This window comes from Otolemur garnettii, unplaced genomic scaffold (genome assembly GCF_000181295.1).
Source record: "Otolemur garnettii isolate 467f Iridium unplaced genomic scaffold, OtoGar3 scaffold00002, whole genome shotgun sequence".
Lineage (NCBI taxonomy): Eukaryota > Metazoa > Chordata > Mammalia > Primates > Galagidae > Otolemur > Otolemur garnettii.
Window position 1 is genome coordinate 32728488 of NW_003852397.1, and position 15626 is coordinate 32744113.

Below are 15626 nucleotides of genomic sequence, written 5' to 3' on the forward strand. Positions count from 1 at the left end.
AAAAAATCAATAATCAAGGGCCCTCAGTGGCCAAAAACAAAGCAGTTCAAGGTACAAGGTATGTTGTCAGACAGGGCAATGTTTGCACCTTCTTTGCTTTCCCAAAGAAAAGGGTCAGAGCAAGGCCTGCCCTGAGGAAGGAGGAAGGCAGTCAACAGCAGTGCAGGCCACATGGGCAGTCTGCAATTTCCTTCCCCATCTTCCACCTACAACTCACACAGCATCATGAAATGAACTAGAAAGGCAGGGGTGAGGTCAGGATGAAGGATCATTCTCTAGTTTACCTGAGGAGCACCAGAGGGCCCACAGTCACTGATCCATCCTCTAGGACTCCAGAAGGACAATTTTTTTTTTTCAGAAGGACAATTTTAACTAGAAAGGTACAACTGTACCTTTAAGTCAAGGTTAAAAGGTAAAGTCCACAGAAAGAGGTTGCCAACATCTACCCTTTCCTCTGGACAATAGCCATAGTCAGCTGTAGGATAGTTTACTCAGTTATTACTTATAATAAGGATTTTTCAAGTGTCACAAAAATGATGAAAGACTTTGACAAGGGGCAGGGCACAGTGGCTCAGGCCTGTAATCCTAGCAATCTAGGAAGCTGAGGCAGATGGATTGCCTAACCAGCCTGAGCGACAGCAAGACCCCATCTCTAAAAAAGTAACCTGTCATTGTGGTCGGAGCCTACAGTCCCAGCTACTCAGGAGGATGAGGCAAGAGAATTGCTTGAGACTAAGAGTTTGAGGTTTCTATGAACTATGAGGTCACAAGGGCAACAGAGTGAGACTCTGTCTCAAAAAAAAAAAAAAAAAAAAGACTTTTACATGAGCATAATGTGTCAAAATCATGAGGTATCAGGCCCAGCACAGTGGCTTACGCCTGTAATCCTAGCACTCTGGGAGGCCAAGGTAGGTGGATTGCTTGAACTTAGGAATTCAAGACCAGCCTGAGCAAGAGCCAGAGCCTATCTCTAAAACTAGTCGGGCATTGTGGCACATGCGTAGTCCAAGTTACTTGGGAAGCTGAGGCAAGAGGATCACTTGAACCCAAGAATTTGAGGTTGCTGTGAGCTATACCATAGCACTCTACCCAGGGTGACATTAAAGTAAGACTCTGCCTCAAAAAATATATATATATAAATTACAAGGTGTCCTGTCTAAGGCAACCTTTCAGGTTTTCTCTGACTTTGTCTTGGAACTATTTTACAATTTACATTGTAGAAAACTGAGTAATATAAATGATTCTTATCTGGAGAAATGAAAATGAATCATGTCCTGGGAGACATATAATGTATTACTGACTGCCCTATAATGACCAGCTTGCATTTGTTTGTAAATTCATTTTAGCATTTCTGATTCTCTGTAAGTATTTTTTGTTAATTCTTTTGATAATCCAAAATTCCCAAGAATTGTTGTAACATTATACTTTATTAGTTCCCTCCTTAATATAATGACTTAAATAAAATCTTTAATACACAATCATTTTATATTTATAACAATTATATACATTTAAGAAGTGAAGTGCATAACTCTTAACAAAGGTGTCAATGCTTGGGACAGTTTTTCAAACAGAATAAAAACAAAGAAGAAAAATTGAGGGAACTGAACTAAGCAGGCATGAGTTGACATGTTTGCTAAAATGACTTCTCAACCAAGACCAAAGGGCTACCAAATAACACAAATATTTGACAAGGAAACAAAATGCACTAAAAATACTTCATGCTTGACAATTCAAGAAACAGCAGTAACAACTCAAGTCTTCTCTTCAGCTTGAAAACAATGGCATACCAATGGGGGTGGTCCAAGACTGACTGCTCCCCTCATTTGTTGTCACGGTGTTTGGTTGTCTGGCTTAACCAGATGTGTGAGAACTGCTTCCATGGAGTGAATTCCTGACCAGCACCCTTCCCCTTTGGTATGGACTGACTGTCTTAAGGATCTACTGGTGTTAACTTTATAAAAACTCAAAACCTGGCCCAGCACAGTGGCTCACACCTATAATCATAGCACTCTGAGAGGCAGAGGTGGGTGGATGGCTTGAGCTCATGGGTAAAAATACAAAAAACCGAGACAAGAGGATCATTTGATCCTAAGAGTTGGAGGTTGCTGTGAGCTATGATGTCACCATGGCACTCTACCCAGGGTGACAGCTTGAGACCATATCTCAAAAAAAAAAAAAGGCTCGGTGCCTGTAGCTCAGCAGCTAACGTGCCAGCCACATACATGAGAGGTGGCGGGTTCAAACCCAGCCCAAGCCTGCCACACAACAATGACAATTACAGCAAAAAAATAGCCGGGCGTCGTGGCAGGTGCCTGTAGTCCCAACTACTTGGAAGACTGAGGCAAAAGAATCGCTTAAGCCCAAGAGTTGGAGGTTGCTGTGAGCTGTGACGCCATAACACTCTATGGAGAGTAACATAGTGAGACTCTGTCTCAAAAACAAAAACAAAAACAAACCAAAAAAAAACCTCAAAACCCCAAGCCTGTCAGACAAAGACAACATATTGGGAGTGATTTGTGTACAAAAGGAGCCGGTGCAAGGTTCACTTAAGAAGTTGTCTGAATGCATTTTAAATAGACTCTGATTTGTAAAAGCTGTAAGTTGAGGTTCCTGTACAGAAAGAGTCGCTGCAAGAAACAGGGTTCTCACCAGTTGCACCCAGGTCCTGCATTTCCATCTCAGCCCCTAGGCTGCAAACAGAAACAAAGCTTTCTAAAATGAAACACAGCAACAGCTCCAGGCACTTGGTAAAAGACCCAGGAGGTGCCCTGTTTAAGCCATATCGGGCCATGTCACCATATCTTGTCCCAATCTACCCCTTCCCACATGTATACATAACCTCCAGCTTTTGGAAGAGACCCCACACACACACACATGTTCAGCTTCCTGCCTCAAGGGAGAAGGCCACCAAGCATTTCACCAGGGTGACACCTTCTAGAATCTCAAGGAGCTCTTCCACCTGCAGCCTAAAATCAGGCATGAGCTGGAAGGCTGGGGAGTGGGAGAGCAGTGTAGGGGGAGGATGGCAGCATAGGGACAGGAGTGGCAGAATAGAACTCCCCCATCCACACACCCAAAGTGTCCCAGAGCAGCTAGGTCCTAAAGGCACAGGGAACATTGGCTCAGCCCTCTCCCATGCTAACAGTAGCCCACAGAAAATACCAAACTTGGCTCAGCGCCCATAGCACAGTGGTTAGGGCACCGGCCACATGCACCACGGGTGGTGGGTTCAAACCCAGCCCAGGCCAGCTAAACAACAATGACAAGAGCAATCAAAAAATAGCTGGGCATTGTGGCGGGCACCTGTAGTCCCAGTTACTTGGGAGGCTGAGGCAAGAGAATTGCTTAAGCCAAGAGTTGGAGGCTGCTGTGAGCTATGATGCCATGGCACTCTTCCAAGGGCAACATAGTAAGACTCTGTCTCAAAAAAAAAAAAAAAGAAAAGAAAAGAAAAAATACCAAACTTCTAGCCCTTTGCTGCCAGGGCACTGCTGGGTGGTGACTAGGTAGGTGCGCCAGCCTGGCTGAGCCCAGTCCCTTCGTTGGGTCCATGCCAGCAGAATGATCCAAATGACCCAACCTGGTCAACAGACATCCACTGGCATGGCTCTCAGCCTTCAGTTCCAGATTTCTCACTTCTCTAATCCTGAAGCCTTGCCACCCTCAGTTATGTCCCTGACATCTCTTCCGTACACCACAGAACTAAGATCAGGGTCCTCCTCTGCCCAAGGAAGGCAGTGTCACTGTCTCCTCAGAACCTTGATCAGTTCCTGCAGACAGTTTAATGATTCTTACTTCATCCCTGGGCCAGTGCATCCCAAAAAGGCACTGCTCACCCCCCTGGGGAAAAGAGGTGGTATGAACCCACCAGGGTCAGGGGAGCTTCCCTGAGCAGCCTCTTCCCTACCACCCCAGCTCACACCCACTGCAGGAGCAAGAGGAGGAGCTGGCCCACACCCCGTCCTCTCCAGCAGCCGCCTGCCACCAGTTCACAAGCAGCTGGTGCCTTGTCTTCTTCCAAGTCACATTTCCCTCTTCCTCTATCTGAGCCCTTTTGGCAGCCATCAGAAGAGCCACCTTCCTCCCAGGAAGACGGCCCCCCTCCCCGAGGATAAAAAGCCAACACCTTCCCACCAGTGAGCAGGCCCTGTACCCTTGGGAGGCCACTCAGCTGCATACGTGGCAGCTCTGCCTCAGGCTGGTGCATGCTTTCCAGGGCCCTCCTCAACCCCAGCACCCAGCAGGGGACTTGTCCCTGTCTGAGCTATTATGTGTGGTCCAAAGAGCAGGCAGGGCTCCTGACATCTCCTAGTATTACTGGCTTAAGCCTTGGTTATAAGGTGGCTGCCAAATGTCCCCACGGGGAGTCTCACAGAAAGTGGGGAGTCTCACAGAAAGGGAACGGGCCACATAGATGACCTCAGGCAAGTAACATGGGGATTCTAGTGTTCTTTCAGTGTGCCTAGAGGTGGGATCATGTGGCCCAAGCCACTTCCATTTCAATAAAGTCCCTTAAGGAACACTTTCTTTGGAAGAAGATGATGAAGCTCCCTTCTCCTACAGAATCGAGCTTCCTAGAGTATCCAGTTGTCAGACAAGACAGAGGGCATCACACCCTTCACCATCTTCCCCAAGCAGCTTCTGGCAAGCCGAACATGCCAAGCCTATGAGGCACTAGAGGTGGTCAGTTTGAGCCCCGCTGAGGGAAATGCTAAATCCAGAGAGTGGCTCACAATTACCAGAGGCTGTTTCAAAGCCAAATATATGAGCATCTGTCCTAAACTAAGAATTACATTCTGTATCATCCACGTTCAGAGAGTGCCTCCTGGACTCTGAGTGTCCCAAATGATGCGGAGATGTGAGGCGGGAACCTTTGCCATAAGCTTTGTCTCTTGCAGGTGTCAGTTTTGAACTCATCAGTTCAATGAGAAGCTTTTCCAACCTGTGCTACTATGAAGGATCTGGGAAGAGTAACTCCAGCCCCACTGTGCAAATCCTGGCCTGTGACTCAGAACACTTGCTAATCTGCGTAAGTTGTCCCCATGATTAAGAAAACCAAATGACTTGGCCCTTCCTCTCAGTGGCCACACACACAGGGCACATATCATCTGACCCTCCAAGGCCCCCGTAAAGTCCTCTGTGACCTCAGAAGTCCAGTGGCATCTTGTACAGCCCCACAGGCTATGCACTGCACAACTCCGAAAAGTGCTATCCTGCAAGACTGTTGCATGAATGGTGCCCGGAGTTGTGTGATGTGGAGCTCCTGGGGAGGTCACCCACCATCCACTATGGCCCTGGGGCTTACAGGATATCCAGAGCAGAAACATGTGCTGTTCATTTTTAAAGAACAGATTAAATGATTGTTGAAATGGTGTCTATAAACTGATAGGCTCTCCAGCTAGAGTAGAAGGAGGGCAAAAAGGAAAAGTGGCTTCAGCTGTTTGTTAGAACTCTGGGGGCTTTGGGGGGGAGTCTTTTTCCTATCTGTCAGGCTTTGGCTTCTAAATGTGCAAGTTTTCCAACCTCCCCTTCCATTTTTCATGCGATGACCTAGAAAAGCTGTTCCCAGTCCAAGTTTAGCTCCATGAACATCACGCCCACTAGGGGGCAGGAGGCTCAAGGCCACACAGCCGGGCCAGAAGAGCTTCAGGCTTCAGGGAGAGGCGGTATAAAGTCCGCACAGATTAGACTAGACGTCATTTGTGTGTCAGGCTATTTAAGGAAGCACAAGGCCATCTTTAATTATGCAATCCCCCAGGACTTGTGCCACTGTGACGGGCGACATTGAAAAGGGAGATCAGCATTAACTCTTATTTTTCTATTGTCAGGAAGCTTGTCAGGGGAGTCACCAAGGCAGCCCTCTGCAGGCTCCCACCCCCAGTTCCCCAGTCCAAGGCTCTAGTTGGAGCTGCTGGTGCCAAGCATCTCCATCTGTCACTAGGTGACTGCATCCCTGAGCATGGCTCAGTACCAGGCCCAGCCAAAGACCACATGGAGAGGACAACCTGTGACTCTCAGAGTATTTTGAGGCAACCTGCCTGGAAGTCAAGTCTGCTACCTCTGCTTGGGGGAATCCACCACCCACACATGTCCACAGACACAGACACCCCCCCTCAGCCGGCGCACAGTGCTCTGACTCATACCCGCTGAGTGGCGTGATTCAGCATCTCCTGCCAGGCGGAGTCAAACTGCCGCTTGTCATCCTCCAGGAGCCGCTGCTCGGCCAGGGAAATGGTCTCCTTGGCAGCACGGAGCACTTCTGTGGCCCTCTGGAAGTCCTGAGTGGCTTTCTGAGCTTCTAGTTGAGCCTGCAAGAGAAAGACCCCTTGTGACACCTCAGGAAATGGCAGGAGCTCTCCATGGCCCAGAAGGCCTTTCAAAGAATGAGCATTCCAAGGCCTGGGACATACCCATGTTTGTCTCCACTCTCAGAAATGGCCTGGCACCTGTACACTGTACGTCTTTGTAAATGTCAGTGGGGCAACTGACGGAGGAATGGGCACCAGATCAGGGAATGAACAATTCTCACAGTCCAGGACCCAGTGGATTAGATAAACATGTCATCCCTGCATCAGAATCAGATGTCAAACCAGTCCCTCGTGAGTCAGGCCTTTCTCAGAAGTCTGGGCTGACCAGCAAGGCCAAGGTGTACACAGTGGTCCTGATACCTACCTTGGCCAGATCTATAGCTCAATTCGTGGCATGTCAGAATGAGAAAGGGTCCTGGGGACCCAACAGCATCATCCTACAGAAGGGAACCAAGGCTGGGAACACACAGCTTTCCCCAAGACCACAAAGCTGGTCAGAAGCAGAGCTGTGACCAGACTCCAGGCAGTGTGAGTCCAGCACTGTCGGTCAGCCAGACAGTCTCCTGCTCAATCACAGGCACTGACACCAGTGACAGGCCAAGTGTGGCACTAGGCAGACGAAGAGGAGGCCCGAATTATAACACAGTCCCTGCTTTCCAGGAGCATCAATACAATTTCAGCTGATCACATTTCTAGAGCTGCCACCAGCCACATGTGGATACTGAGCATTTGAAATTAATCCCGTCAATGGCCATACCACCCTGAACGCACCCAATCCCATCTGAAATGTGATTACTCCAAACAGAGGTTCAAATACCCCAATTAAAAAGACTTAGTACAAAAGAAAAATGTTAAAATACCAAAAATTGTATATGGATGACATGATGAAATGATAATATTTTAGGTATACCAGATAACAAAATATACTAAAACTAAGTATACTTGTGTTTTTACCTTTTTACCGTGACTACAAGGAAACTGAAAATTCTATAGGTGACTGACATTCATTTCTTGTGGACAGAAGATACCGCCCCCTACCCCCACCGCAAGAGTGTGTCATACACATATGCTTGTGTGACAGAAACCAGCAATCAGGCTGTGCACAGTGGCTCACACCTGTAATCCTAGAACTTTGGGATGCGGGAGGATCACTTGAGGCCAGAAGTTTGAGACCAGCCAGAGCCAACACTGAGATACCCCATCTCTACAATAAATAGAAAAATTAACCAGGCATTGTGGTGGGCACTGCACTCTGAAAGCCACTAGCGTAGGCAACAGACGGAGGCCCCAAAAACAAACAGAAAGAAATCGGTGACAAACACTATGGTCACCACTCTCTACGGACTCACCTGGAAAATCCCCCACCAGAGCACAAACAGCCAAAAGCTGGCTTGGCTGACCAAGGGCAGCAAACCACTTGCCCACATTTGGTTAGTTACATAAGCCCTGGTGGGCCACCCATGGGGCAGCCCTTGAGACTCAAGAGGAGAGGGGAACAACAGGGATTCTACCCTCCCCCAGAGCAATTCTCACATGACTCAGAGGAAGTCTTCAGAAACCACAGGGCAGAGGACACTTTGTAAAAGAAGGTTAATGAACAATCAGGAACTCAGAGCACACCAGCCCCCACGGCAAAGAACGGCTTTGTGACCTCAAGGATGCCACCCCCACCACCGAGTGCAATGCACTGCATACCAGACCCAACCCTGCAGGCAACGACAATCTGCCCAGGGAGCTGAAATGCCATGGAGAGGACATTCAGAAGTCTGTGACACAATGCTGTATGCAGAAGTGCCACAGGAGGGAGAGAAACACAGTAAGGACATTTGGAGGGGAAATGACTTCCAGGAGAGAGAACTAAGGAAGGCTTCTTAAAGGAGGATGGCCCTGAACTGAGGACTGAAGGACAGGACCGTTTGAAAATGCAGGCTGATGGCGGCCTAGAGAAAAGCATGAGACTCTAAAGACATACTGAGTCAAAGTGGCAGGGCCAGCTGCCAACCCCTTATTCAAAAGAGAAGGTAAAATCCTCAGACACCTTGTGAAGGAGATTGGCCCCACAGATCACTCAGTAAGGAAATTCCTTATTAACCTCCTATAAGCAAGGACATGCAAATTGTACCTACCTCTAACACCTGAAACTAAAGTCTGTCCCCTTCCACTCCAACAATGAATTACAAGTTTATCCCAAAGGTAACAGAACTGGGGAAGACATTCTTCCACCTATCCAGGGACACTGACATAACTGATGCTTTCTTCGGTTTTATTTTGTGTAAAATGTAGATTTCTTGGGCCTCACAAAATGACCACTTTTTTCTTCTGTTTGCCTTTAATATGCTTAAAGGTTCCAACTTCCCCTTTGGAAAAACAGCACAGCTTGCCTGTGGTTTGAGTTTTTCCCAGGGGGATCCTCAAAATCTCAGCTTAATAAACTTCCCTTAATTTGAGATTTTTGCTTCAGTCATTTATCTGTGACAGAAAGAAGGTGAAGGAAGGTGACAGTACAATATACCCTCAGCAAAACCACTTTCCCCTCCCACCTCGCGCCTGCAGGCACAGCTGTGGTTCTTTGCCGTGAAGACAAGGCTCTAGGGCAGCAGTTCTGAACCTGTGGGGTCACCTAAGACCATCCTGCATATCAGATATTTACATTACGATTCATAACAGTAGCAAAATTACAGTTACGAAGTAGCAACGAAAATAATTTTATGGTTGGGGGTCACCACAACATGAGGAACTGTATTAAAGGGTCACGGCATTAGGAAGGTTGAGAATCACTACTCTAGGGCCTCCCTCTGCCCAGACAGGTTCAGGGTGGCCACATGGGGACCTGTGACTATAAACATTGCCCCGCCCTCTACCCACATGTAGCCTCGTCTATTAATACCTACAGGCTTCAGACCAACTCCAGGGGAGGATAATTAGTCCCACAGGATCCTAACATCTAGAATACAATTTGTATTTGTTTTTAAGAAATCTTAGTATTTCAGCCCAGCATGGTAGCTCATGCCTATAATCCCAGTACTCCGGGAGGCCCAGGCAGGTGGATTGCCCTGAAATCACCAGTTCAAGGAGACCCGCCTAAGCTAGAGTGAGACCCTTTCTCTAAAAAGAGCTGGCTGTTATGGTGGACGCCTGTACTTCCTGGTACTCAGGAGGCTGAGACAAAAGAATGGGTTGAGCCCAGGCATTTGAGGTAATTTTGAATATGACACCACAGCACTCTCAGATGCTGTCTCAAAAAAAAAAAAAATAAATAAAAGAAAGAAAGAAAAGAAAAGAAAAAGAAAGAAATCTTACTATTTCAATGCCTCAACACTTATCTGTAAACTCTCTTCCCCGCTAGAATTACAGACCTATTCCTTCTTCAAGGCAAGAAAAGATGGTCTCATGGGGAACTTCTGAAAAGTGGCTGCCGTACTATGGGCCCAGCACCTCCTCACACCCTATACCACATAGGTGATGAGTTCAAAATGAGAGAACCAAGTATCTACAAAGAGGGGAAAGAAAAAGACCATCCGAAGCAGGCTTTGAGAAGTACATGCTCTCTGTCGAAGTCCTGGTGAGTTTCTGAAGTTTCCACAAGATTCTTTCTCTCCTGTACAGTGGCATCAGAAACATGCTTGCCTTGTCATATCACACATCCAACTAATGTGAGTGTTCATTCCACACTTAACCCACAGAAACCAGATGTCATCTCCATCACTCATCTACTTATTCATTCACTCGAGGAAGTGCTGTGCACTTCTGCACCCACCATCTATTCTCTCCATCTGTCTTGGTCGCAAGGTGAGTGAGGCAAGGTGCCAGCTAAACACCCTCCTCCCTGGTTACTAAGCTCAACCTAAAAAGAGGTAAAGGGGCCACTGAGTGAGACTTGCAGGAGGGCTCCTGTCACCAGACTGAATGGGACTAATTGTATCCCCCCCCATTTACATATTAAAGCCCAGTCCCAGGATCCCTGTGAGGGGGTTGGAGCCCTTCTAAGATCTTACCCTCTCTCCACTCACATGCACCAAGGAAACAGCACATGAGCGTACAATGAGAAGGCATCTGTCCAAAAGCCAAGAAGAGCCCTCACCAGACACCAAATCTGCTGGCACCTTTGTTAGGTAGATAGTTAGGAAGGATTCTGGCTCTCCTAGGGAAAAAGGACAAAGGTGGGGGCTCCATCGCAGTGTCACTCACCTTGATCCTGTCCCAAGTGACTACTCACACCTGGAGAGGAGGGAATGCCCTACCAATCTACCAATCAGAACTCAGCATGCCAAATGCAAAAGGACCCACAGGACTCTCTAGCCCAGGGGCCAAGCAGCACAGGTACATAGAGTCTGGAAGATGATCTAGAACAATATTAAGGCTAATTATCATGTCATTAGCTTAAATCTACATTGCAATTCACACACCCCCATCCTCCCACCCCTCACAGGCTTCCAGAGAGTATATGGGAGGTCTGCATGAGCAGTAATACTGTTTCCAAGGTGACCTCTGACCCACAAGGTGGGCCAAATCCAAGCAGTATAAAACAAAATCCCAGCCATACCTAAGGCCTTTTCTTGTCGTGACAATGGGGGCCCATTGGTACCTACACTGAGCATCTCTTGTTCTGTAAACCTGTATCTTGCTCTTATTCTGTAAACTTATCTTTCTTTTCCTCAATAAACTTTGTTTCATGCTTGCTTTACTTTGGTGAGTCTGGTCATTCTTTGGCCAAGAGCACACCAAGAACTGAGCATGCAGAACTTTGATTTCGGAATTCCCAGCCTCCAGAACAACAGTAAAGCTACCCAGTCTGTGGCATTTTGACACAGCAGTCTGAGTAGATAAAGACAACAGTGGCAGCAAGAACTGGGGTGCTGCTTAACAAATACCTACGAACATGGAAGCAGTCTGGAACTGGGTACTGAGTGCAGGCTACATGCTAGAGATCACATTTCATAAAACAGCTTCCAAAGCTACGTACACAAGGAAGGACCAGGCAGGAGCACACAAGGAAAAGGAGCATCCTAGCTTACCCTCGCTCGATGGACAAAGTCCCTTCAACAATTATTAAGTATTCCCTGGAGGCTAAGCGCCGGCAGGGAGGAGCCCACATGTAAATAAAGGAGAACAGACACATTCCTTGCAACTTTATGAGGCAGACAAGGGCGAGGGACAGAGGTATAAAATGCAATAGGAAGTAGGGAGGAGAGAAAGTTTGTCAGAGTCATCAGAGATAAAGGGTGTCAGGCACCAGGCTAGGCCATGGAGATACAGAAAGCACCAAAGAGTTCACACATGTCTGAAGAGAAAGTAGTGCCAGGATCGCTTCCCAGGGTCATTGTGGACACATGACCTCCAATGTCAGGTGCCAGTGCAGCAATCCCAGAGAGCACTGGCTAGCTGGTTCTCACCATCGTAAGGGAGATGACACCTCAAAATCTTTGACCTGACTGACAACATTTTACCTTGAAATCCTAATGGAGGACCCAGGCCCTGGTATTAATAATTTATTTGAATAAGGGATGCACACCTTACAGGCTTCGAGGTGTGCACGAGTCACGAGGAGCTTCACTCACAGCAGCGAAACTCAATGAGCAAACAGAAGTGAGGCCCCACTTATGACAGGACCAATGCGAAGAACATCAGACTTTGATTTGAGGTGTAAGATGCAACACAGGGAAAAATTTAAATATCTTCATGACTCATGGATACTAATGGCTTTTAAGGAAACAGCTCCATGGAGAGAATTTTAAAAGGCTGCTTATGAATGAATTTGATAGGGGACCTTTATTAGACATGGGCCTGGGCCAGCTGTGACTACGAAGCACTCAGATGCGTGGGGGTGCCACAAAATGCCATCAGCAAATCAGGGCAGGAAGACAGGTTTGCCATTGATCAGCCTGCCAGCAGAAGAGGAAGGCAGACTACAGTCACGCCCCCCGACTGGGTGCCCACGATAGCCCACAACTGCTCTCAGGAGGGAACAAGAGCATGTGGACATTTGCAAGGGTTCAAGGTAGAAAAGAGTTTAATGACCACACAATTTTCCAAGAAGTACCCAGAATAGGTGATGTCATACAGCCTTTCAGTGGCCTGCAGAGCCAGAAAGCCACAGCCTGGGCTATTTCAGCTCTGCCATGCAGTGCCTGCCCCCCCACCCCCGCCCCAGCGTAACTCTGGCATTAACAATATCATCAGACAACTGGGCAGTCTGCCTGTCAGCAACACATGGCAGAAAGAGCTGCTATGGCACCAAAACCAAGATGGGAACCCACACTGCACATGGGACGGCCACCTCCTGCCTGTGGCTCCTGTCCTGAAGCCTTCTGAAGTTCTCGCACGCCAGGCAGTCAGCTCCAGAAACCACAGAGGAAGAGACTGCCGAAGCCCCGCTCTAGCAGGTGGTGGCTCCAAATAAGGAAAGGCGCCCACAGGATAAACCTAGTACCTGGTACTAATAAACCTGTAAGTCTGGATACGGATGATTGTAAAGAAGAAAATAATCTTAGCAGTTACCATTTTAGCATTTATTCTATGTCAGATGACATCTAAGATGTTTTCAGTACCTCCTTTAAATCTCAAAATAACTTTAGGAGGTCAGTCCAATAATCGCCCTTACTTTATAAAGGAGATGGAGGCTCAGAAAGGTTAACTAGCTTGCCCAAGATCACAGAGCTAACAACGATGGAGTCAAGACACAAGCCTGGCCCAGAGCCTTCATTCCAAACTTCTGTCACATGCCACCTGACAAAGAAGCCCTGGGCAAGCTAAGTCTAGCCCTACTTCTTCAAGCTAACCAAGGCCACCAGCCAACGCCACGCTGGCCACTGCCACACAGATCCGGATGGATAGGGAGATTTGCAGAGGGCATGAGTGAGAAGCCAGGAGCCATATGCCACCATAGAGCAGAGCTGGTTCCCAACACCTCTGTGCTTTTCTGAGCCCAATCTCTCCCAACCTGTCCTGCACATCCTCACCCTTCCTCACCTTCTCAGAGGAACACTCTGGATCCCACTCACAGGGGAGCCAAGTGGAAGGATGGACACCAGGACATGGACTGGAAGGGACAGTGCCCATTTTTTCCTAAGGAGGACCAGAAAAGCACTATCTTGGAGGAGCGAAGGCTGCTCCAGTGTGAGATCAGCAACCAGCCTGCAGGCTGCACACAGCAGGAGAGCCCTGAAGGGAGGGGAGCCTCAGGAACTAACTCAGCCACACAGGGACCATCCAAGGTCCTCACCAGACAGGGCCAGCCGTTAGGCCAAAAGCCACCATACTTTTTAACTTGATACAGTTTTGTCCTTGCCTCCTTACAGCAAGTGTTATAGGTACTGCTGGCAAGAGCCAATCACCCAGGTTGAAGTTCATGAAGAACAGTCCCAGATTCCTTTCCAAATCAACTGAGAAAGATGGAAAGCCTCTGAAAGCCTCCCTCAGTGAGGGAGGGAAGCCAGATGACCACACTTGAGTAGACCACACAGATGTCCATTCTCAGTTTCATGAAAACTTCTGTTATCCTCTGTGGAACCCTAGGCACTGGCACTGGACAGGCTGCCCAAGCCTCTCCCCTCTGAAAGTGCCTGGTCCTTACACTGCCCTCTCACACACCTGAATGAAATTAATTGAAGACTAGCCAGAGATAGGTACCAGACTTTTTCTTTTTTTTTTAGACAGAGTCTCATTATGTCATCCTCAGTAGAGGGTCACAGCATCACAGCTCACAGCAACCTCAAACTCTTGGGCTTAAGCAATTCTCTTGCCTTAGCCTCCCCAGTAGCTGGGACTACAGGCACCTGCCACAACGCCCAGCTATTTGTTTTTGTTGTTACTGTCGTTGTTTAGCAGGCCCTGGCCAGGTTTGAACCCACCAGCCCCAGTGCATGTAGCCAGCGCCCTAACCACTGAGCTACAGGTGCCAAGCCAGGTACCAGCCATTTTGAGGATACCATTTTATCCCTGAGAATGTTTTGAATACATTTTAATCCAAATTATTTATTTGGATATTTTAATCCAGAACAAATTTTCATCCAAAAGCATTTTCTACAGAGAATTTAGCCCATTTATTAGTTCCTTGGTTTTCATATCATGTTCCTATTTTTTTTTGTTTTTACTTGGTCACTACTTTCGTGAGGTCAGTTCACTTCCATTTCAAATCAACAGATCTGATCCACTGAATGGTTTCATCAGTATCAACCTTTACTGATTATGGCTTATGCCACAAAATTTTTGATTATTTCTATCAAACTCAATTTTTGAGTTTGAATCAGTTTTTTTCCTTTGAGACAGAGTTTCACTTTGTCACCCATGGTAGAGTGCCGTCACAACTTGCCTCAGCCTCCCAAGTAGGTGGGACTATAGGCGCCGGCCACAGCGCCAGGCTTTTTTTTTTTTTTTTTTTAAAGAGACAAGGAGGTCTCGCTCTGGCTCAAGCTGGTCTTGAACTCCTGAGCTCAGGCAATCCACCCACCTTGGCCTCCCAGAGTGCTAGGATTACAGGCTTGAGTCACCACACCCAGCTGAATCAGTTCTTTGAAAGATCTAAGAATTTGTCAGATGTACCAGACATCCTTTTTCACTGATCTCAAAAGGTTACCATGTACAGTCTGAGCCATTACCAGTTTAATCTTGTGTCGATTATTTCTCCCAACATGGTTACTGTAAATTAGAGGTCCTTGGTATGTATTTAGAGAAATTTAAGAGAGAGAGATACGGCCTGCAGCCTTACCTGTGGAGGACCTTCAGGGCCATTTAATGTGTCAAAAGAGCACTGGAGAATTAGAAACATCAAGGTCAAATGGTTTCACTCTGTCCTGAGGTTAAAGATAAGCAATATAAAAATAAAAATCGAAAAGCTTCTACTTGCTTCAAGATACAGTTAGGTGTGAGAAGAGTGAGCAGGGAGGGGGTGAGATATGACTGCTTGGGGGCTGGTCACTATGGAAAGTGACTGATGAATACACAGGGCTCTGTTCCCCGGGGTGTCCCCAAAGCACCTCTGAAGTAGGCACACTTAGGGAAAAAGGGAAATTGCAGCTAACTGTGCCTTTATTTACATGCGATTCATCACAGCTTTCTGCCTTTCTTTCTCTGGCCCTTCTTGCTCCTTTTCTCCCTTCCCCTCCTGCTCCCTGCCTCTTTCTCTTCCTCATTTCTTCCCCCCACTCTCTTCTCTCTAGTATAAAATTTACAAAGAGTAATAAAAGGATTTTTAAACATATACTCATTATAAAATTTTACAAAGAGACGGCCAACATGTAAAAAATATTTTGTAAAAATTTGTAATGAATATTTTGTAAACAAAGGAACATTTAGTTACCATCCTCCATTTTCCCTATA

General features: G+C 47.1%; 1 protein-coding gene across 1 annotated transcript in view; it reads right to left on the bottom strand.

Moving 5' to 3' along the window:
• SH3BP5 (SH3 domain binding protein 5) overlaps positions 1-15626 on the bottom strand; it is a 79123-nt gene that overhangs the window by 10222 nt on the left and 53275 nt on the right. The window contains exon 4 of the mRNA XM_003781714.3: positions 6144-6308. Within this exon, the coding sequence (XP_003781762.1) occupies positions 6144-6308 (165 nt within the window). The remainder of the gene's footprint in view (positions 1-6143; positions 6309-15626) is intronic.